This window comes from Danio aesculapii, chromosome 25 (genome assembly GCF_903798145.1).
Source record: "Danio aesculapii chromosome 25, fDanAes4.1, whole genome shotgun sequence".
Classification (NCBI taxonomy): Eukaryota; Metazoa; Chordata; class Actinopteri; order Cypriniformes; family Danionidae; genus Danio; species Danio aesculapii.
The window spans coordinates 11,045,441-11,070,126 of NC_079459.1; the positions used below are offsets into that span (position 1 = coordinate 11,045,441).

At 37.0% G+C, this 24,686-nt stretch overlaps 1 protein-coding gene across 1 annotated transcript in view; it reads right to left on the bottom strand.

Moving 5' to 3' along the window:
* The window catches only part of cib2 (calcium and integrin binding family member 2), a 120,084-nt gene that overhangs the window by 68,633 nt on the left and 26,765 nt on the right, over positions 1-24,686 (bottom strand). Inside the window, exon 2 of the mRNA XM_056451871.1 lies at positions 19,912-19,946. Within this exon, the coding sequence (XP_056307846.1) occupies positions 19,912-19,946 (35 nt within the window). The remainder of the gene's footprint in view (positions 1-19,911; positions 19,947-24,686) is intronic.

Sequence of the window (24,686 nt, forward strand, 5' to 3'; positions counted from 1 at the left end):
GATAATTAACAAGTTTGTTTTATCACATGGTAGTAAATGATCATCATTCAGACTCTGAGGTATACCTTCAATAAACTTAATGTCATACAATTTAAGCAATTCATCATACAAAGGTTGCCAACAGTCATACAAAAAAGTCGCCGTCCTTAGATACAAAAATAACGCTATCTGTGTCAGAGTATAACAAACGATCGCCGAGTTTGTCCATCAGATTCCACAATTCCAACCTGGCAAACGTTGTTGTGAATGCCCCTATGAACACATTTATGTCACGAGTAGTACTAGGAGTGTCTTGAGGCAGTTAATGCTGGACGAGCGCTACATCATCTGAGATGAATGTGAAATATTTTAAAGTAAAAACGTTTTAAAGTATTCGCTAAACAACTTGTCCGTCCTTTCAGGAAAATTCCAAACTTCGTCGACTTTGACTACTACATAACCTTTCTCGATCGCTTTTAAAAGTTCAATACTGACCCAGCACCCAGAAAGAGCCCTCTCATCATCCGTGTGACCACAGCTTGATGTCTGGTTTTCAGCATGTTCGCAGGTTCGGCATAAGGGGAACATGAGTTTACCGCCGCATCTGTAAGGGAGGACCGGATGTAGTAATTTACGTGGCGGATACATAGTGGCTTTGATAAGGCCGTAATAATTTTCAATCGGTTGAAAATCACGGAAAATTATTTCCAGGTGTCCTATAGGGTAGCTCTTCTTGACTGGCAGAATGGGTATAAAGAGGTAAAATCAAGGTAGCTAATTTTCTCGCCATTGGCCACTTTGTGATACAACTTATAAGCATTCGTGCGACCACCAAAAAGAGCATCTCTTGGTTTCAGTCTCTCGGGAGCCGAATAAGTGTTCATAAATTCCATCACTGAAGCGCCCATTCACATTCCCATATAACCTCTACTTTCATACCATAAACACTTTGTAGAATTTCAACCTTTTCGTTAGACCGAGTTCTGAGAACGCCATATGGGATAGCCGACAGGGGGTTTAGGTTGTGGGGTTCATAACGGCAATGATGACCGTGATGAAAACAACCGTTGAATTCGAGAGCATACCTAGACCTGCCATGTTCATAATATTCGTCTAAGAAAAATTTACCGATTTGCATTTCACCATGATTCAGAGAATGATGAACGTCAACGTTCCTAGACTTTTTTACATACTCCAACCATTCAATCGATACGCTTGCGAACGTCTTTTTTTGGTGAACGTACGCATTATTATGGGTTAGAGTGTTCTCTCTGAGATAAGGAGTTTTGAATACACCCATAAAACAACTTGCAAGAGTCGTGAAACTGAACGGATCGATTTGAGTACACTCTATGAACGATTCACGATATTTCATACACGCTTCGCGTAGCAAGATAACATCATTTTTGCCATAGTGGTACAACTGCTCCTTAAAGTTAAAGACCGTGCGTGAAGCAGTAGTGTACCACGCATCGAACTTTGCTCAATCTTTTCAGATAGGTTGTCATAGCCATAGAACTTTTTGTCTGGGATTGGGCCGATATAGTTCTCATTTTCTTTTTTATTGAAATGATGCGGAAAGTAGCATTTTTCTGTCGTGGCTACATTTATTGCAGCTGGCATCTTAGATAGAGCCATTGGTATGAAGGATATATCGAACATAAATATTAATTTACATCCTTGCATGATGATGTCCATTTTAAGACCAGCTTTGCAGTAATATTCAAGATTAGAAAGGAGTCAAATCTGGAAGCATTATGAGCTATGAAGCAGTAGCCTTTGTATTTGGGTTTTCTGAAATGTGTAATCATTTTTTTCCAGTCAGTTCCTGCAGAAGTTAAAGTTAAAGAAAGTTATCGCACAGACCAAAATTAGCCACATGTCTCTCATTTTCATAACGAGTCTCAAAATCGTAAAAAAAACATTTTTCTGAGGGATATTGATTCTTTCAGGATTAATAAAACATTCATGTATCCCAGCATCGGTAAGTTCTTCACGGCATGCCACGCAACGGATCGGGAAGCATTTGTGCTGAGACATACTTTTCGTAACGTCTACCACAATCTTTGCAGTATTTTATAACGTCACAAGGCACTTGTTCTCTTTTAAGCACCGGCTTCTTGTGAGCATTGTAGCAGTAAGCTGATTTGGATGCAATGGATGGTTTTTTCAAGATATTTGTAACATTCGCTGTCGAAACAGACGTTCCAGACGTAATCGCATTGGTGGTGTATAAGGTACGCAAACCCTTTATAGCAGAATTCACATACATAGCTAGTGCCTATGAAAGACTTCGAATTAAGAATCATGTAGTAATGATCGTCTTGTAAATAAAGGAACACCGTTTTAATGTGCGGCTCTCTGTTATTTACGTAGGTTTGTAACACATTGGTGTTCGTCCAATAAAAAACAACTATTTTTATATCAAACAGTGGTTCAAATCTAGCGATGTCGTGAGGGCCTACTTCATCTTGGATAGTAAGACCAGCTTTATTGTGTATGATCGATGCACGGTTTTCTAATTCACACTCTGGTAATTCAGGATCTAGAAAATGTGCTAGACACATAGAGAAGCATAGTTTGTTTGATATGTTTGTTGGTATAAATAAGCTCATCTTTTTTCTTTTGATTACCTGATCAAATGCCAAATCAGTAAGTTTACGACGAGGTCAACCTCCGCCTAGTCTGTTCATTACAACATCTGCTTCAATCTCGACAGTTTCGCTAGCTGCTAAATGGTCATCGCTCTGTAGAATTTGTACAATTTGGTCTGTAAAAAGATTAACGTCATAATAATTACTCTGTGTTTAAAACAGCATTTACATCGGATTTCAGAGCGGGGGTTCTAAGGCATAAATTGATAACGCTACCATCACCGCCAATCTGTCTAGCGAATGACACTATGTCATCCATGATTTCGTGTAAACGTATGTGGTATGTTGCTAAATCCTGAGATCTTATTTCTCTCATATTCAAAGACCTACGCAGCGACACGCTGTTGAAACGAGATCTGAAACATGATATTCATTTACATTACCACCATCTCTCAACAATGTTTCAATGTCGTTGACCTAATGGTTCAACAATATCAGATGTTGATGGTAGAAGATCATCAACAACTGACGGATGTGTTTTGTTATTACCTGTATCATTTATCGCACTACTAGTTGATGGTTGTTCAAAGTCAATCGTGATATCTGACGGCCTACTTTTAGCGTTGTTATAAAGAATAGCATCCTGAGTTAGTGCACCACCGGTCTGTTCGTTAGATAATAACGATCGTGCGTATTCTGACAAATTTAATTAATTTTCCTGATCCATGACATCTAAATTTGGACTTTGTAAAATAGGATTGATGTTAAAAGCATCGTCTCTAGAATTTAACTGCAAATCGTCTAAGAATCTAGCTGTATGCGTCTCGATAGGTCTTTGTGGTGTAACTGATAATGATTGATCTGGTTGGTTTTTGTGTGTATCATCCGTGGTATTTACGTTACCCATAACAGTTATTTTATTTACTTGATTCTTATTTTTGAATTTTTAATTTTCAATGTTTATTTTACTTTTTTTTATAATTTAATGAATACTTTAATTGAATATTTTACTTTACTATTTATTTAATCTTTTAGTTTATTTTTATTTTTTATTTTGAAAGTATTATTTATAGTTAAATTTGTTTTAGTTTTATTAATATTTTGTTTCTAACTTTTATTTTTAATGAATACTTTTATTTTTATCCTTTATTTTTAGATTTATTTTATGTTTTTTTTATTTTGAAATTTTTTTTTTATTGATTATTTATAGTTAAATTTGTTTTAGTTTTATTAATATTTTATTTCTAACTTTTATTTTTAATGAATACTTTTATTCTTTATTTTTAGATTTATTTTATTTTAGTTTTTTATTTTGAATGCATTTATTTTATTGATTATTTATAGTTAAGTTTATTTTAGTTTTATTAATATTTTATTTCTAACTTTTATTTTAAATGAATACTTTTATTTTTTTTTATTCTTTTCTTTTATTGATTATTTTACTTTTATTTTTTCTTAGCTATGACTTATTGTTTAATTTGTTGCTATTTTTCTTTATTTTATTTATTGTTGTATACCTCTCTTGTTTTATTTATTTATTTTATTTTTAGGTATACTTTATTGTTTTATTATTTCTATATTAACCTTGTTTTATTACTTATTTATTATTTTATTTTTTTATATGAAAATAGAAACAAACTAGATCTATTTTATTAGAAATGCATTAGCGCCAATAACAGTAATGGAATAACATGATAATTGTACAAAAATACAAAGTATGAATGGACAGAAATACAAAGTATGAATGGACAGAAATAAACAATTAAAACACAAACAGAATTAAACAAAATCAAATAATTTTTTAAGTGTATAGCTGAAACAGTATTAAACGAACCAAATATAATTTTTAAATGTAAAACTCAAATAGAAATATACAAAATCGAATACATCTTTTTAAAATGTAAAATCAAAAACAAATTAAACATAATTAAATACAAGTGTAATATGTACAACTCTATCACTAAACACGCAAGTCAATTCACAAGAAGAAAACAAAGAAGAAATACAAACTTAATACAATTGATCAAAAATTTATAACTAAAACATCTAACATAAGGTTCTCATTTATCTAACATCTAAAAATCTAGCAATGGTCAGATAAAAGCAATCATTGTTGTATCATTTATGTATGTATGTAATGTATAAACATGTTAACTGATTAATGTAATTTTACATTCAATAAAATAAAACACTCAAGTTGATGTATCTCAAAACTACTTTCAGTAGGCTGGAGCAAGCTGGTATCCGGTGACCGCGGAACTACAGAAGAAACACATATTAGTAGATATTAGAATATAAAATCACGGAGGGTCTAGCATGAGGCATTCAGCGTACTCGTGCACGTGTACAGGCACATAAGCTTGCAACATCCGCGTGGACGTGCACGCAAACCGTCAAAATGACATAACTTTAAACTGTATAAAACAAGATGATACATTACCTAAATGCGTTTCGTCTTCATCATCACCGTCGTATTCGTTTTGCTGTTCCTGTAGGCTTGTATTAATTTTACGCCGTTTGTTTAAAACAAAACTGTAATCAAGGCACCTTTTTTCCGGACTTGAGGAGCTTACCAATGATGCTTGGACCAGATCGGTCACTTCTTGTTCTTCCTCTACGGTTAAATCAATAACCTCAATTGGATCTTAAACAGAAAAGCGAAAAAAATTTATTAATAACAGTTTCAGGAACCCTCACAGCAGATCCCTTCTACAGACATTAAAAAGCACTGATTATGCATCTAAATGCTGTGGCCTGTATGTAAAGTGCTTGTCTCTGAGCCACGTGCATTTTCATTCCAGGTTCGAATCCACGCTGTGTAATAATGGCCCAAGATTAATTCATTTAAATAAAATATTTACCTTCTTGACTTAGGTTATCAACAGCGGTCCGAGGATGCACTACGTGATAAAGCAGAAATGTATGAATTAAAACAACCAATTATAAAACATGTAAAATATCCATATAAAATAATATTTACTCACAGTATTGGTTGATGGCTTCAAAAGCAGCAGTCTGTGTAGAATTTAATTCTGTAACATGAAAGCTGATAGATTGAAAATTTTGCAGGTCACAGTTTGGCTGGCGAAGTATTACAAAAATATTGAATTACATCATAATAATAATATTTTACTTACGACAGCCATATTTCCTAAAAAGAGTATTGTAGAGGAGTTGATCAAGGAGACGATTTACTTTGACCGCGAGTTGTCCTGATGAATAGCTTTGTGGGTGATGTTCGTAATGACCGGCGTATTTAAGTAAAAAAGATGGGGGGTTAAACCAGGTGCCAGGGAGTGATAAGGAGCAATAAAAAATGGCATGAACTTACTTTCAGAAACATATATATATATATATATATATATATATATATATATATATATATATATATATATATATATATATATATATATATATATATAGAAAATAGTAAAAATATAAACAACCTTTATATAGTATGACCAGCTAGTTTATAAATTATTTGATTTATTAATGAGTATCGTTAAAACCGTGTATAACGTAATGAAATAACCTGGATATATGTACATATATAGATGTGCATGTATTATACCATGCATATCTTTAATATTGAAACATTTCACTATATATGCATGAAATACAAAAACATTGATAATATCTATTATTGTAGCCGGATAATCTATAAATAAGTATCCGGAAACACTTTTACTTGTAATATTACTGTTTTAATGATGTTATAAATGTCTCGTTATTTTAATAAAAATATTTTGGATAAAAGATGTAATATGATGATTGTAACTAATATGGTGTTTTAGACTATTGAATGTACATTGACGTAATATAGACGTTTGTTATTCAGACTAGGCTAAATATCACTCATTTCAATATCATTTAATCGGGTAAAAAAATTAGATAAATACGTATTTGCCGAGTATCCAGGAGATGGTGGCTGGAGGTCTATGTTTGTGCTCAGAGATGCGAGGAGTGCCGGTCACTTTTCATCTTCAAAAGGGTATCGTGGAACCACCCACAGTTCGTTTTCACAGATCTCTCTGGATCATAGTGTTGTTTATTACTGCGGACAAACACCTATTACCTTGTCACCGAGACCTGCTGGCGCTTCAAGCTGCGATGCGGAAATCTGACCGAGGTGTCGTGCGGGGGTTTGTTGATTCGCATAACAGACAGTCAAATTCACAGAAACATATATTGGTGGTTAATGTTAATATCAAATAAAATTAACTAGACTAAAACAAGGCAGTCAATACAGATCTTCTGTCGTATACCATATTATTATTGTAAACAATGTGATCGCGGCAATCATTAAAATGATGTTACCGGTGATCCTTTGCCTGTCTTAAAATATGTATTACCGTAATGTAGTAATATAAAAACAACATAACCTATTAATGAGCAATAATAAAGGCAGATTCATTAAATACAATGTCGTGAATTCAAAATTTAAACAGTATGAACCCATATATTTATATTGTGCCAAAATAATATGCAGCTCAAATCGTGTTGAGTGTTTATAATAATATTTAAGATTTTTTACATTCTTTTTCTTTTACATTAGAAATTGGTCATACAACAAAGGTAATCGTTTGTTGTTTATTATAACGTTTAAATAAAGTTAAACAACCATAATATTCATACTGATTAAATATTTGTCTATGTTGAACAATCACTCTTTCTCTCACACACACACACACACACAAACACACACACACACACACACACACACACGCCTAAACAGCCGGAAAGAGCCGCACTGAACGATAGTCCTGTAAGCGGACATTTGCGTTTATTAAACAAGCGCAATCATAACGTTCTCTTATCACATAGTAGCATATAGCGATTGCGTTGTAACAGTCATCAGATAAGTCTTCTATCTTTCACAAGCTGACTTCAACCGCCTTCAAATTACCAAGACACACACTCATACCAGAGCGCAGGCAGGAACACATGGGAGATACTAATAGTTTATTGTTATAATATAATATAATATAATATAATATAATATAATATAATATAATATAATATAATATAATATAAAAATTATAATTATAATAATATAATTTACTGCAATAATATAATATAATATATTATATTAGTATAAATAATAGAATATAATTATAACAGTTTATTGCAATAATTAAAATATAATATTATTTATTTGATTTGATTAAAATATGGTTTTAATAACGGTTGATATATTTTATTTCATTTGATTAAAATTTAATTAACTTTAATTTAATATTTTAATTAACCGGTATTATAATTTATTTAGCTTGATAAGAATCTAATTACTGGAATTATTATTTTAATTAAACTGTTAAGAATCTTATTACCGGGATTATTAATTTAATTAAAATGATAAGAATTACAGGAATTATTAATTTAAACTGATAAGAATCTAATTACCGGAATTATTCATTTAAATTAACTGATAAGAATCTAATTACCGGAATTATAATTTAATTACCGGAATTATTCATTTAATTAAACTGATACGAATCTAATTACCGGAATTATTAATTTAATTAAATAAACTGATAAGAATCTAATTACTGGAATTATCAATTTTAGATTTAAAAGGGGCGGGGCTTAAACCGGAAGTGGGCGTGGACGTCATCAATCAAATTTCTTGACACATGCCACCCCATATTTCTCTCTGACATGCGCTATAGTTTAGCTATAGGTAAGCTAAATTGTCCATAGTGTATGTTTGTGTATGAGTGTGTATGGATGTTTTCCAGTGATGGGTTGCAGCTGGAAGGGCATCCCCTGTGTAAAACACGATGCATAAGTTGGCGGACTAAGCTAAAAAAAAAAGAATGAATGAATAAATAAATTAGTCTGTTTAAACAGTTTAGCGTTTTAAAATTAATAGCTATTATAAAAATTTATTCGTTTTCAATTCCCATTAATCTTTTCTTCACTGTATAATTTAAACAAATCTGATTAAAGAGCAGCAAATGAACCTCTCATTATGATTTTTCATTTGATTACATTAAATAACAGGTGTCACTTCAAAAATGCACAGATCTATAATGAAAGCATTCAATTGCTTTCCTAACTGTTTATGCTCATTTAAGATTAAATTTGTTGTTTAAAAGAAAACCCACCAAGATTAATATGATTACATTATTATGTGTATATGTCTGTTCAAACACGCACCCAAAACCTAGAGTATTTACTTTTGCTTCGCTTGTAATCGCATGTACAGAATCCGTTTGGGAAACAGCGTCTATTTATCAATATGGAGCACCTCTGACAGTCACGCACCACTTACATTAACTGTTTTGAGGATTGCATAGGAGGGGCAATGGCACCTGTAATGGAAAGAAAGGGAATCCTGCCATTTTTACATTTAAATCAAAGTATTTTTAATGCCTAAATGTTAAGGATAAGGATGGCCGTCTATTAAAAGAGGTCACCCGGAGTCCCCTTTCCTGCTCCCCAAGCACACACACACAGGCCAAGTTGTCGAGAAGGGGTAACAGATTTATTAAACATAAATATTTCCAGTATTAAAACTAGGGAATAAAAGGCCAAAACAACAAACAAAACAAAGTACGCTACCTAATATTAAGGATCTCTTACCTAAACCGAAAATAAAGTCCTGTAAATAAAACAACAATTCTACCCTCCTTGACTATCCTTTAAACAGGAGAAAACGTGACAAAAGAAAAAGGGCCTTCCCTTATATTATTAAGCACCACAGCTAACACAGAATACTGTCCTATTACCGTTTTTAACAGAGTATCTCACCAGATGACTTTATAAAAGGCCTGCAGACAGGAAATAAATGATCAGCCATGCTAATGTGAGTTACCATCCTATTACCATATTTAACAGAGTATCCCACCAGATGACTTTGAAAAAGGGTTTAAGACAGAAAGATATCACTGCCACACAGAGAACTAAGAGCGATCTGCTCACACACACAACAGTGAGGGGAAACAGGAAAAGAACCCGATGAACAGCGCCAACAGCATGCTTTTATAATCGGCGGCGCCCCTTTTACAGCTGCACCTGATCTCCGCTCATGTGGATAGAGAGAAATAGACAGAAAAAAGAGGATACAACACACACAGGAACAATACACACCATTATTGTCAAAATAAGTTACTCAATATGTAACACTAAATAAAATGAAAGCACATAACAAATTCACGTTTAAGAGCAAGGAGCGTCCCCTGGTGGTTTGGCGGTATGGGTTATGTATAGGAAGGATTGGCTCTTTAATGTTTATTGCCATCCAAGATTGCAAATACGGGAGAAATACGGGAAAATACCTTTACGGGATGATAGCGGGATAGAATTGTAAAATACGGGAGAATCTCAGGAAAAAGGGGTTGACAGGTATGTTATGTACAATGTTGCTTGTGTGTCTATCTTTAAGTGCATGAATAGCGTTGGTCGAGGCTTTGGAGCTGGAGACAGTGGAAGCACAGACTCATGACCTCGAGATGAAACGGGCACAGCTCTGGAAACAACAGGCCTTGCTTGATGTCTCCCAGGCTGCTGCTTGATCATTTGACTGTGTGATACAATCTCAACACTCCTTCCACCTCAACCCGTGTGTTTCTCTGTCCAGGCCCAGTGTCACCGTGGTCCCTGGGTGCGGCAGTGGTGGATGTGAGCCAATACCCAGGGCAGGGTCTCTCCTGCACCGCATCCTCCTGTGTTTGAGATCTCCATGGAGAACCAGGTGAGAGATTACATGCCAGCTCCAGTGCCACCAGGAAATCAATCAAGCTGGCAGGGCAGTGGAGCATAACCAGATGCCAACCAGATGCTATCGACCTGGCAGGGCGGTGGAGCATAACCTTCGATGCCACTTGTGTCCTGGCCGGGTGGCGATGATCAAATGCCCACTGTTGGAACTCACTTGCTGCATGCGCTGGTGTTTGGCACAGACCAGCCAGAATCTCCCTCTTGAACACAGCATAGTCTTTATGAAGTCTTTATGATAAACCACACTGAACTGAGCTAAACTGAACTGAACTTAAACACTACAAACTGAACTACACTGTTCCTATTTACTGTGACCTTTTATGTGAAGCTGCTTTGACACAATCTACATTGTATAAGCGCTATACAAATAAAGGTGAATTGAATTGAATTGAATTGAAGTTCGGGCAGGAGGGAGTGATAGGCTCGCTGGGCCTCCCCCATCAGGAACAGGGCGAGATGTTGGACCCACTGCTTCCAATCCCACAATCCCATGTCTTTTTGACTGCCAGTAGTTCGAAGCCCCACAGGTACGCCATGACGCCATCCAGGTCACCGAGTTTGAGCAGGATATGGAGCTGCATCATTTCCTTCATCTTCACTTCTTGCAGTTTGAAAAGAGGGAGAAATAGAGAGAGAGTGGTGCCCTAAGGGGAAACAGGTCTGATGGTAACTTATATCATGTACGATCTCCCGCAATGCCTCAGTCCCAGTTTGTGCAGGTCCAATGTGGGGGAGTGGAGTGCCGATCGGAGAGGGGAACATGTTGAACATGGTCCCAAGTGAACATGGTAAAAATGTGCAGTGAGGAAACATCTGAAAAAAAAAATATATAAGACAAAAACCACTTAAAACGCCTGACTTGAGCTGCATTTTAAGCAGCTTTCTGGCCATCATTGCGGTAAAATATGCATCTAAGCTGGACTCTGGCAGTGAGTCTGCTTTAGCCTCTTTTGTGCATTATGTTATTATGAAATAACTTTATCTATGTGCTGATGACCTATACATTTTTAATAACATTTCAGAAACCGCATTTGAATATCACAGAACGTGACAAACGTGACGGTCAAAATATTTGAAAATTACATTTTAAGGTAAATTTAAAGTGTAGGTGAAATATTAAGTAGAGTAAGGACTTTCATGGCAGGGTATGCATTACAAAGGTATTTGATTTAAAATGAATGGTGATTTTGCAAGTTCTTGATTCTGTTTGTGAAAGCGTAGGAACCCTGATTATTTTTGCAGTAAAGTATTTCTTAATGTTAAATTAATTGTAGAACTTGCAGTTCTCATAGTGTTTACTGCATGTATTTACTGTAGCACTTAAACTAGCCTGACATGAAAGTGTTGACAATGCATTGGTTTTTCATTAAAATTAGTCATTGGCAAGACTGCATTGTTTTTGCAAAGTAATATGAGCTGTTAAACAGCATATGTATATTTTTTTCTGCAAATAAAGGACATATTTTGGCATGTTGCAAAACTTTAGAATCTTGTTTTTTATTGACAACATCAATAGCAACTAGTCATTATTGACTCGACTTTAATAACATAAAAGTCAACTTTCAAAAATCTAAAGTTGTTCAGCCCCAAATATCCTGTTACTATGCTAATAACTAGCACACTAGTGTTTAGTTAGCTACTAACTAAACAACCACCATCTTCCTTGAAAACACTTTAAATTACATGTTGTGGCCCAACAGAAGTTTTTGAAAATTATATTAATGGCATGGTGACATTTGTATATGTATTTGATATATGTAGACTTAGTATTGACATTGCATTTTTTTTTTTTTTTACAAACAGGGCCATTGGAAAACCATACAATTACAACGAAGATGGTAATTCTTGAATCAGTAAGCAGCAGTATGATTTTTTTTTTTACATTTTTAATATGTAAATGTATTTAAATTTTTATGTTATTTAATGGGTTAAACCATTAAAAATGTGATTTCATGAGTTCAGAGAACCTTTTATAAAATGGTAATATTCCGGTGACATTACACTAAACAAAGTATCCTCAGAAAGGTATTTACATTTTATAGTGTTTTTGACATTTTGTCAGTGAATGTATTGATTATTGCGCACTTTATCTTTGTGTATATTATCAAAATTACAATGCATGACTTTGTAAAGTATACTTTGAAGAAATATGAAATGTATTTGTATTTTTAAAGTATTTTCACAATACTGTCAATATGTAATAAAAATAAGTCAATGTGGCAGAATTTAGTGTATTATTATTTTGCATATTTATTCATTTTCAGAATCAGAAGTGTTTTTATTGCTAAGTGTGCTTACACACACAAGAAATTTGTTTTGGCTACAGAAGCTTACAGTGTACATAAAGTGACAATTGACAATACAAAATTAATTATGAAAAAAGAGATGCAGTTAGTCAAAAAGCTCTGGATGTTAAATTATAAGTACAGATTTGTTATAAATTTACAAGTTATAAGGTGCTAAATACAAATGCATATAATGCCCCGTTTCCACTGAGTAGTACGGTATGGTACGGTTCGGTTTGGTACGCTTTTATGGCCGTTTACACTGTCAAAAGTCGTACCAAACCGTACCACTTTTTCGGCACCCTTTCAAAAGGGTACCAAACACGAGAAAGGGTACCAAAAGGTGGAGCTACATGCACAGCGGAACGCTGATTGGTTACAGAGATACGTCACAAGCTCAAGGAGCTAGCCAGAATGAAAACAAAGTGACCGCCATGTTTTTATACACAGCTAAGACATTACACTGTAAAACTATATGCATGGATGACCCGAGCTCAAACAAACCTTGTCATTGTCTTGATGTACAGACACAAAGCCAAGAAGAACAAAATCTGCGGTTTCCTATTTTTGTTTCACGAGGCCGTCTAAAAGTGCGAGCGGTTTTCGCTTTCTTCCGGGAGCCTGCGATCGCGTCTATATTTGAACTTCTTGAGCTGATGATAATAACGTGTATGTGTAATTATTGAAGTGTCTCCGTCAACTGATCCTTTTAAAAAGAAAAAATGCGACAAATGCGAGAGTGAAGCGCGAACAAAGGAGTAGCCCAACACAACACAGGAGAGAGTTGTTTCAGCAACCTGAATCACGAACAAACTGCCATGTTTATCATTGCCTTTTGGACAATTATGAACTCTGAATTACAAAATTACTCTCTAATTGAGCTTACATGTGCTGGTGAAGATTACAGACACAGATGAGAGGTTTGCACTGACTGTGGGCTATGTTCCGTGTTGTTTATGAACCTAAATAGGGACTAAATGTATGCTGTATGTAGTTTTTCTGTAATTGGTAACATATCGGAGGCTGTAAGGGTCTGTGTGTGTTCATATATGTTCATTTATTTATTTATTTTACATAATTGCAGTTGTTACAATAGACTATTTCGCACTGTCATAGATCTGCAATTATAATCAAATTATGTTCATAGAAAAGTTAGTAATAAACATTTATAAACAAGTATTTATGTGTATAAAGCATCTGTTTTGTGACAAGTGCTTCTTATATGATAAGTGAACGACCTGTACGGCATTACTGTAGACATTTGTTCGAGGGAGAATGACGTTGACTGAAACTTTCTGTTGACAACCACACCCACCAAAAGGGTACTCTTGGTAGTGTGGTAGAAATGCAAGCCTGATAAAGGTGACCCGTACCGACCTGTACTGTACCAGTCAGTGGAAACGGCCCATAAGAAAGTATTGCATTGTATATTGTAATAAGGTGCTGTGTACAAGTGCGTATGAGTACTGCACATGTTTATTGCACAGTAGGGGAATATTTAACTGTTCATGAGGTAGATGGCCTGAGGAAATAAACTTTTTCTGTGTCTGGCTGTTTTTGTACTTGGTGCTCTGTAGCGCCGACCAGAGGTGTGAGGCATCCAGAGTGATTTTGCAAGCTCTTTTTCTCACTTTGGAAGAGTACAGTTCTTAAAGTGGAGGAAGGGTAGTGCCAGTGATTCGTTCAGCAGTCCGGACTATTCACTGTAGTCTACGGTGGTCGTTTTGGCAGCTAAGCTAAACCAGACAGTGATTGAAGTGCAGAGAATGGATTGGATGACAGCTGATTAGAACTGTATGAGCAGCTTCTGTGGCAGGTTGAACTTCCTCTGCTGATGAAGGAAGTACAGTGCAGGGAGTGCAAGGGGTTTTTTCCTCAAGTCCACTATCATCTCCACCGTTTTGAGCATGTTCAGCTCCAGGTTGATGTATCTGCATCATAAAGCCAGCTGCTCTTCCTCTGTCTGTATGCAGACTCATCACCATTCCAGATGAGGCCGATAACAGTAGTGTCATCTGCAAACTTCAGGAGCTTGATGGAGGGGTCTTTTGCAGTGCAGTCATTGGTGTACAGGGAGAAGAGCAGTGGGGAGAGAGCACATCCCTGGGGGGCACCGGTACTCGGACGAGATTTTGCCCATTCTGACTAGCTGTTGTCTATCTGTCAGAAAGCTGGTGACAGACTGACAGACAGAACTAGGAACAGAGAGCTGGGTCAGTTTGTACTCGAGCAATGATGGTCAAAATCCTTGCGTAGTTCCCTGGTTTGTTCAGATATTATAGGGTATAATGCAGTCCCATGTTGACTGCATCATCCATAGACTGGTCTAAAGGCAAACTGCAGGGGGTCGAGCAAAGTTCCAGTGATGTCCTTCAGTTTTAATAGCACCGGTCTTTCAAATGACTTCATGGCCACAGATGTTAAGACAACAGGTCTGTAGTCATTGAGTCCTGTAATGTTTTGCTTCTTCGGGATTGGGATGATGGTGGAGCATTTAAAGCAGGATGGAACTTTGCACTGTTCCAGTGATCTGTGGAAGATCTGTGAGAAAATGGGAGCCAGCTGGTCAGTGCAGGTTCTCAGACAGGCTGGTAAAACATCATCTAGGCCTGGTGCTTTCCTTCTCCTCTGTTTCTTGAAGATCTGACACACATTATCCTCACTGATCTGAAGTGTGGGGGATGACTAGAGGCATTGATGGCTGTGTAGAGAGATGGTCAGGGCGGGTGTGGGATGTCTGGTCGGGGGTCCCAAATCTACAGTAGATGGAGTCTTGTAGTTAGTGATGTCTTCCAGACCTTTCTACACTGATGCGGGGTCGTTGGAAGAAAACTGGTTTTCCAGCTTTTTGGCATAGCTCTTCTTAGCCACACCAATATACTTTGTCAGTGTGTTCCTGGGCTGATTGTACAAGATCCTGTGCCTGCTCCTGTAGGCATCTTCTTTGGCCTGACGAAGCTGTCTAAGTTTTGGTGTGGACCATGTAAAATGATATAAGTAGGTCCTGGTAAAGATGCATAACTCCTCACAGAAACTGATGTATGTTGTTACAGTCTCTGTGAGCTCGTCGTTAACAGTCCTGAATACTGGCTTAGTAGTTTTAAGTTTTTGCCTGTAAGTTGGTATAAAATGAACCAGGCAGTGGTCAGAGAGGCCTAGAACTGCTCTGGCGATATTCATTTTTTATTGTGGTGTAGCAATGGTCCAAAATATTCTTGTCTCTGGTGGGGCATATAATATGCTGTTTGAATTTATGCAGCTCATGTGTGAGTTTTGCCGGATTAAAGTCACAGAGAACGATAAAAACAGAGTTCGGTGTTGTTGTTTAGTCTCTGTGATCAGATCAGCCAGCTGTTGCAGCGCAGTACTCACATGTGTTTGTGGTGGAATATAAACACAGATGAGAATGAATGAGGAAAACTCCTGTGGCGAGTAGAACGGCTTACAGTTAATGAAAAGGACTTCCACGTCAGGACAGCACATCTTCTTTAGCACAGTTACATCCGTACACCACCTTCTGTTGATGTAAAAGCATGTCCCACCATTGTGCGTTTTGCCTGTTGATGCCATATCGCGATCCGCTCTGTACAGCTGAAAGTTCGGTAGGTTTAACGTGGTGTCCGGAATAGCTTTGTTCAGCCAGGTTTCCATGAAACACAGAGCAGCAGAGTTGAAAAAGTTCTTGTTTTTGCATGTGAGCTGAAGTATTTTCATCCATTTTCGTCCAGGTGGCCATCAACTTCATTACAGTGATGCCGAAATCTGGGAGAAAGGAGGAACATGCTCTCAGAGCCCTCACCGCTGAGGAAAGTTTGTGGTGCCATTGAGCCAGAGGAACAGAGTCTGCCACCATAGACACTCAAGGCCAGCACATCCGCAGCTTGCAGGTAGGCTGGAACTCACCGCCATCCACTGCAAACTGGAGGGTCAGCTGCCATTTCTGGAAGAGCCACCCTGTTCACCAGACACAGAAATATACTGCCGGTCGCCAGGATTGGGTGGAGCAAAAGATGGGGGGCTTACCACCATTGAATAAATCTAAGAAAATGTCGCAGCCGTTTGCCAAGAGGCAAAGCCTGCTGCCGGCTGCCGGCTGCCATGAATAGGAGGAGCAGAGAGTGAAACTGAACAAGGGGCTCACGGCTGGGCACCCATGAGGCGGAGGAGCCATCGCCTACCAGTTGTGGGCTGGGCAATGTAAAAAAAAAAAATTCTCTTTCCTCTATCTGTAGACTCTTTTAATTTTTACATCTCCTTTTCTCTTACTCTGTCTATTTCCCAGGTCTTGCAGGTGCCATGACACCATGAAGAGACATTAGTAATAGGAAGTGTGTTTATTTGTTTGTTTATTATTTGTTTTGAAACAAATATTAGTGCTAAACGAACAATAAAAACTTTTAAGTACAAATAAGCATTGTAATGGAAGTCTTCAGTAGAGTGTGTCCACCTCTGTTTCCTTATTCCATGGCTGAATGGAAGAGGCTCACCTTGTAGATGGTCTTTATCCTTGCGCAGATGATCTTTAACTGTTTTCTTGCTAGTGAAGAATTCAGTTTTTCTACTTACAAAGTCCTCCATGTAAATGTGACTCAACTGACACTTAAAGGGAACGAGAGATAAGTCTCTGATTGGTTTGATGCAAGTTATGCTCACAACATGTCCATAACTCAATAAGAGAATAAGCACAACCCTTTTAGACCATGTGCCAGAACACAAACCATCCTTAAAATAGCAAACATGGATTTTGACAAGCTTTTGCACCATCCACTTTAGACATCACACTTAGATCAAACAGAGCCTATGGTGTTACAACGTAAGCTGCTCAGCTAATGTTTATGTGTTTGTCCCCCCTTTTTTGCATGTTTGTCACATTTTAATTTTTCACATCACCAAAAAGTCAATATTAGTCAAAGATGAGGCAAGTAGACACATCATGCAGTTTTTAATTAAAGATTTTTTTTTATGATTAAGGAAAAACTAAATCCAAAACTATATAGCCCTGTGTGAAAAAAACTTGCAAGGTCAGTTTTCATGAGAGCAGCTTCTCTCTCAGCCGTAGGACCTCTCTTTCTTTGGGGTGTGTGTATGTGTGTATTCGGGGCTGGGGCGGGACACATAAACAACCAGCGATGATAATTGATGTGTCTGTGAATGTAGTGTAACTGAGAATGGAATGATTGGCTTAGATAGAGTACATTTTCATCGTTTGCCAATAAGAGGCAGAGTAGGGCAAGTGTTCACACAAGCACCTGTCACAAGAGCCTCTCAGCGTCTGTGACAAGTATTTCTAATGTAAAGAAGCACCTTACATCATCACATGCCATCAAAAAATTAGTTGCTATGCAGGTCATAATGTGAGCTCTGTTACCAAAGGAGGAGACAAAGTCACAACGTCAAAGCAAATAAAAGTTAATTTGTCTCAACCGCAAACACATTACTCAGACAGAATTAAACAAAATAATATCTACATATATAGTTGAGGACATGCTGCCTTCGTCTCTCACATTGTCACACAACATTAAAATAGTGTAGATTAGTGTATGATGTTTTTTATTTATTTTATAGTCATTTGACAAATTAGGGTGACGTGGTGGCGCAGTGGGTAGCACGATCGCCTCACAACAAGAAGGTCGCTGGTTCAATCCTCGGCTGGGTCGGTTGGCATTTCTGTGTGGAGTTTGCATGTTCTCCCCGTGTTCGGGTGGGTTTTCTACCAGTTTCCCTTACAAGTCCAAAGACATGTGGTATAGGTGAATTGGGTTTACTAAAATTGACCGTAGTGAATATGTGTGAATGAGTGTGTGTGGATGTTACCCAGTGATGGATTGCAGATGGAAGGGCATCTGCTGCTAAAACACATGTTGAATAAGTTGGTGGTTCATTCCGCTGTGGCGACCCCAGATTAATAAAAGGACTAAGCCGAAAAGAGAATGAATGAATGACAAATTTGACTTTTTTAAAGTAACGCAATAGTTACTTTCCTTGGTAATTAGTTACTTTTATCATTATTTAACTCAGTTATTTGACAATTTGTGTAAAGTAACTAGTAACTATAATGCATTACACTTTTAAAGGAACGTGCCCAACACTGTTGTTTGCCAATCACGGATGAAAAAAAGCTTATTGACAGAGTGAGACAACTCTCCAATTTACTCAACCAATCTGTTAAAGGGCACCTATGGTGAAAAATCTACTTTTCAAGCTGTTTGGATAGACATATGTGCAGGTATGGTGTATAGACCGTCATATTGGGGTGATAAAAACACACCCAGTCCTTTTTTTTCATTTTAGAAACATAAAAACGGTGGACCAATTGGAGCGGTTTTCAGACCGACCGCAACTTGACGTAGGAGTGCGGTCCCCCCGCCCACTGAATTGATTGACAGCTGCGCGTATTAACATGTCCCGGTAGTCACGTGTATAATCTTATTAACTGTTAACTGTTAACTGAAAATGTTATTATTTACATTATAGTAAGGCATACATGTCTTGATACCCAGGGTAAAAAACTGAGGAAGGCATTGTGCCGAAACGTTTGTGTTTTGTATCACCCGAAGACTGTAAAATAAAAACTGTATGAAGCTATTATTTAATGAGTGCGAATCATGACCTTTTGAACAATATTATTGACAAGATTAACGCACCAAAAAAGTTTTTTAAAACTGCGAGCGAGCAAGGCAAACTCTACTTGCCACCCAGGGTTGTTAAAATCGCTCTCTTACCAGTCTAAGGCCATGTCCACATGTGCATGAGTGCTTTTATAAACAGGGCTTTCCCTGCTTTAGTTTTTTTTTAATCTCAGCGAATGTGTGGAATTTGCGTGTTTTGCATTCGGTGTGAACTTAGCTGTGTTGGCTGAGGTGAAAATCTCCGGCTGTAGTGTCCACATGACCACATTGTACCGAGAGTACCACATGTTTGAGTGGACAAACAGCAAAACCACAAAGAAAAAAGTGTGGTTTTGAAAATTCCTGTGTTTGTGTGGACAGGGCCTAATTTGGTGTATAGGTCTGGAGGCATGATCATATCTCAACTGCCTTGCTCTAATAGATAATGTGGACATAATGTCAAATTAAAGGCCAAATACACACTTGTTGCTGCTGCTGCAGTGCTGTAAGAGAAATATTCTGATAGTCATCTGCTAAATGACTACATTCACTTAAAATCACTTAAATTTTGCCCATTTTAAATAAAAGACTCATCAATGTGCTTATATATAATTGCTCTTTTCTTGGTTTTATTGCTTCTCTTGTACTGGTAAAGTTGTTCCACTGAGTGGCAAATATTGCTTTCACAAAATAAGAACAGAAAATACAAAAAAGTACACTCACCGAAGAATCTCCTTGCGTGTGAAGAAGGTGCAATCCTACGATCAAAAAGAATAGAAAAATTACTTCCCTGAACAAATGTATGACTGCAACATTATACTTTTAATATATTAAATTGGTAACACTTTACAATAACACTACATGACCAATGGTGTGTTAATATGTAAATTAAACATTACTTTATTATGATCTAAGGATGAGTTAATGCATGTGCCAATCATAACTAACTATAACTTCAACATGAGTTCATGAGTGAATAATGGCTACCTTAATTACTTTTTAGTACATGATTGTTAGTTAAGTAATATTATTCCATCATTTTTCATGTACTGTTATTGTAAAGTGTTACTATTAAATTTAACATCTGACATAAACCCCAAACAATATCATTTGATGAAACAAATCATTGTGAAATATTTGTCTCCAACACAATAGATCCCACAGCTCCTTCTCTTTAAATGAAATCCAGTTCCCAGAAAGAAGACCACAGAGAAATATACTGTATTTCATGGCTTCATAAAAGGCATTCTAAGAATTTTACTTTGTGATCATTTTGATGAAATTCTGATCTATTACCTGAACAAGACCAATCACATTCTCCATGTTACTCAGGCACAAATAAACCACACTCTCTTCATTTTTAATACCCAGCTGAGCTGCCCTTGAGCAAGACACCAAGCCCCTAATTGCTTCCTACTGTAGGTGCTGAAAGCAATAGCTAGCCATTGTTCCAGGTATATGTTCACTGTGTGTGTGTGTGTGTGTGTGTGTGTGTGTGTGTGTGTGTGTGTGTGTGTGTGTGTGTGTGTGTGTGTGTGTGTGTGCACGCGCTCTCTCATTCCTCACTCAATATGTGTGTGTGCACTTGGATGGCTTAAAAGCAGAGGACCAAATTTGAATATCGGTAAAACATTACTAGACAAGGTTCACTTTGCTTCACTGTATCCCTAATGCCTAGTTTATTCTACACAACTTTTAGTTTCAACAGATCTTTTTACACACACACACACAATCAGAACACTTCTCTGTCACCCAACAACTTTATCCTATCTCCAAAACACAAATTAACTGTAATTTGCTTTCAAAGTATTTTTACAGTTCAGTTTTAGCTGTCTTCATGTTTACAACCAGGGAACTACGCAAGGATTCTGTTTGTGGACTTCAGTTCTGCCTTTAACACCATCACTGCTTGAGTACAATCTGACCCAGCTCTCTGTTCCTAGCTCTGTCTGTCAATGGATCACCAGCTTTTTGACAGATAGACAACAGCTAGTCAGAATAGGCAAAATCCGACAGCGCCACCATCAGCACTGGTTCCCCCACAGGGATGTGTTCTCTCCCCACAGCTCTTCTGCATGTACACCGACGACTGCACTGCAAAAGACCCCTCCATCAAGCTCCTAAAGTTTGCCGACGACACTACTGTTATCGGCCTTATCCAGAATGTTGTAGAGTCTGCATTCAGACAGGAGGTGGAGCGGCTGGCTTTATGGTGCAGATACAACAACCTGGAGCTGAACACGCTCAAAACAGTGGAGATGATAGAGGACTTTAGGAGAAACCCCCTTGCACTCCCCCACTCACCATCATTAACAGCACTGTGGCTGCTGTAGAGTCATTCAGGTCCCTAGGCACCACCATCTCAGGATCTGAAGTGGGACATTCGCATAGACTCTATTGTGAAAAAAGCCCAGCGGAGACTGTACTTCCTTCGTCAGCTGAGGAAGTTCAACCTGCCACAGAAGCTGCTTGTACAGTTCTACTCAGAGGTCATCCAATCCATCTTCTGCACTTCAATTACCATCTGGTTCAGTTTAGCTGCAAAAACCGAGCTCCGTAGACTACCGCGAATAGTCCGGGCTGCTGAACGAATCACTGGCACTACCCTTCCTACACTTTAAGGACTGTACTCTTCCAGAGTGAGTAAAAGGGCTCGCAAAATCACTCTGGACGCCTCGCACCCAGCACACTTCCTGTTCGAACTGTTACCGGCTGGTCGAGGCTACAGAGTACCAAACACAAAAACAGCCAGACACAGGAAAAGTTTCTTTCCTCAGAACATCTACCTCATGAACAGTTAAATATTCCCCAGCTGTGCAATAAATATGTGCAATACTTTCTTATCCGCACTTGTACACAGCACCTTATAACACTATACAATGTAATACTTTCTCATACACATTTGTACACAGCACATTATAACCTGTATATTTTAACAAATCTGTATATACAACTCAACATTTACATCTTTTTACTAACTGCATCTCTGTTTAATGCTTAATGTTCATCTTTATTATAGATGATCATCTTTATTTTTTTTATATTTATTTTGTGTTGTCACTTTATGTACACTGGAAGCTTCTGTAGCCAAAACAAATTCCTTGTGTGTGAAGCACACTTGGCAATAAAACTGATTCTGATGCAATTGAGCTCCATTCGCAGAGCACTTCGAAAACACTGATGTTATTTTGAACAGTCGAGCAGAATTTATGTTTTGTGTCCAAAGTTAATATATTTTTTACAGTTATTGCTCCAAAGCTTGTAAAAAAAAAAACATAGCATACGTTAATGCTTTTATTTTATAGTAGGTTATTTTTTAAGAAATGTAGCCTACTGTATATAACATGGGCCTGTTGGTTAGAACATTTCTGCAGTGGTTTGCATGTCAAATTGTAAAAGTAGACTTTAAAAAATATATAAAAATAAATAAACAATATCCTACTTTTAATATTAATAATAATAATAAATATAGCTGCAAGCAGCAATTGCGGGGCCAAGCAATGCAGAGGCCCAATGACAAAGCAGTCCAGAGGCCATGAGTAGCAAGCTTTATAGAGCAGCAGATCAAGTGAAACAATGAGTTCTGAATACATCTAAAGATCGTTTAACTGGAAATGTAAGAAAAAACATAAGAATTTGAATAATTTACTGGTTTATAACTTTTGACCAGTAGGTGGCGCTGTTACCAAATTTATGTGATGTGGTCAGTGTGAGGTGACAATGACACAGTTTAAGTTTTGTGTCAATACGCATAAGCATTGCAGAGTTACAGCCTTAGATGCAGTTTAGCATTGTACCAGCACATTTTTCGGTGCAGTAAATATGGAGAGAGATTAGACTCAATAATAATTCACGCAAAAGACACGATGTACACATGCGTAGCCAAATTCACGTACGTAAAATATTTATTTATACTTACAAAAACAATTCACATGCACAAAATAAAAATACATTTTCATAAAATACGTTTCACAAATGCAAAACACCATTTGCAAATATATAAGAGTGTACAAAAAGTTTTGAATGTTTAAAATTCACGAGTTAATCCTGAATGAGAATGTGCAAATCCTCTCTCACGTACGACTCACCCTGAATACGAGTGTGTGCACTTTTGAGACTTTCCTGCCAGAAACAGGCAACTCGTACCTCTCAGCCAATCAGATGAGAGCTGTACTCGATGTCAACCACTCTGCGCTCCTTTTGCGCAGTCTGTTCCTCTAACCAACATGTAAGCTCGCATCTTATTGGCTACAGGGCACGAGTGACTCACGTGGGAGGTGTGTGCTGACAGGAAAGTCTCAAAATGCACACACTCGTATTCAGGGTGAGTCGTATGTGAGAGAGGATTTGCACATTCTCATTCAGGATGAACTCATGAATTTTAAACATTCAAAACTTTTTGTACACTCTTATATATTTGCAAATGGTGTTTTGCATTTGTGAAACGTATTTTATGAAAATGTATTTTTATTTTGTGCATGTGAATTGTTTTTGTAAGTATAAATAAATATTTTACGTACGTGAATTTGGCTACGCATGTGTACATCGTGTCTTTTGCGTGAATTATTATTGAGTCTAATCTCTCTCCATAGTAAACAACAACTGTATTGCCTATCAACACAAAATTGATAACTTTTTGCCAGCAAGATCTGAAGATCACGTGATTTAAATTTGGTGAAAATTGGACCAATGGGCTAGGAGGATTTAAAAAAAGAACGTTTTCGACCAAATTCATTTTTATTAAAATTGGTATATGCAGTTGAAAGTTATTACCAAATATGTAAGTTTCGTTATTAACGTATAATGAATGGTTTATAACTCTTGACCCATACGTGGCACTGTCACCAAACTTTTATGGTCTGTTGATTGTGATATGGCAATGACACACCTAAAATTTTGTGTCAATATCTTTGAGCATCGCAGAGATACAGCCTCACATGTTGTTTGGCATCATGGCAGCACGCTTGTCAGTGCACTACACAAAAACCATTACACCTATCGACACGAATTTGATAACTTTTTGTCAGCAAGGTCTGAAGATCACGTGATTCAAATTTGATGAAAATTGGACCAACGATTTAGAAGGAGTTTGAAAAAGTACGTTTTTGACCAAATTCATAATGGCGGAAAAAAAAGCAAAGGAAAATATGGCATATTTTTTGTATCTATGTTTTTAGCATGACCTAAGCAATAATTTGAGCTCAATTTCATCAAAATTAGCATATGCAGTCAAAAGTTATTACCAAATTTGCTTTGTTATTCACATTCGAAAAAGAAGCGTTTCAATTTGCATAACAATGGCAGACAAGTTAGTCAAATTATGGAATATTAATTATTATGGTATCAATGCGTGCACGACCTTCCAAGGAATCTATCAAGACCAGTCACGTGACCATAAGGTCAAAGCAGCAGAAGTTATTTGCATTTTTCTAAATTTTTTTAATTTAGAAATTGTTTAACTTGCTCTGAAAATTTTTGAGCACTTTCAGGGCATGGAG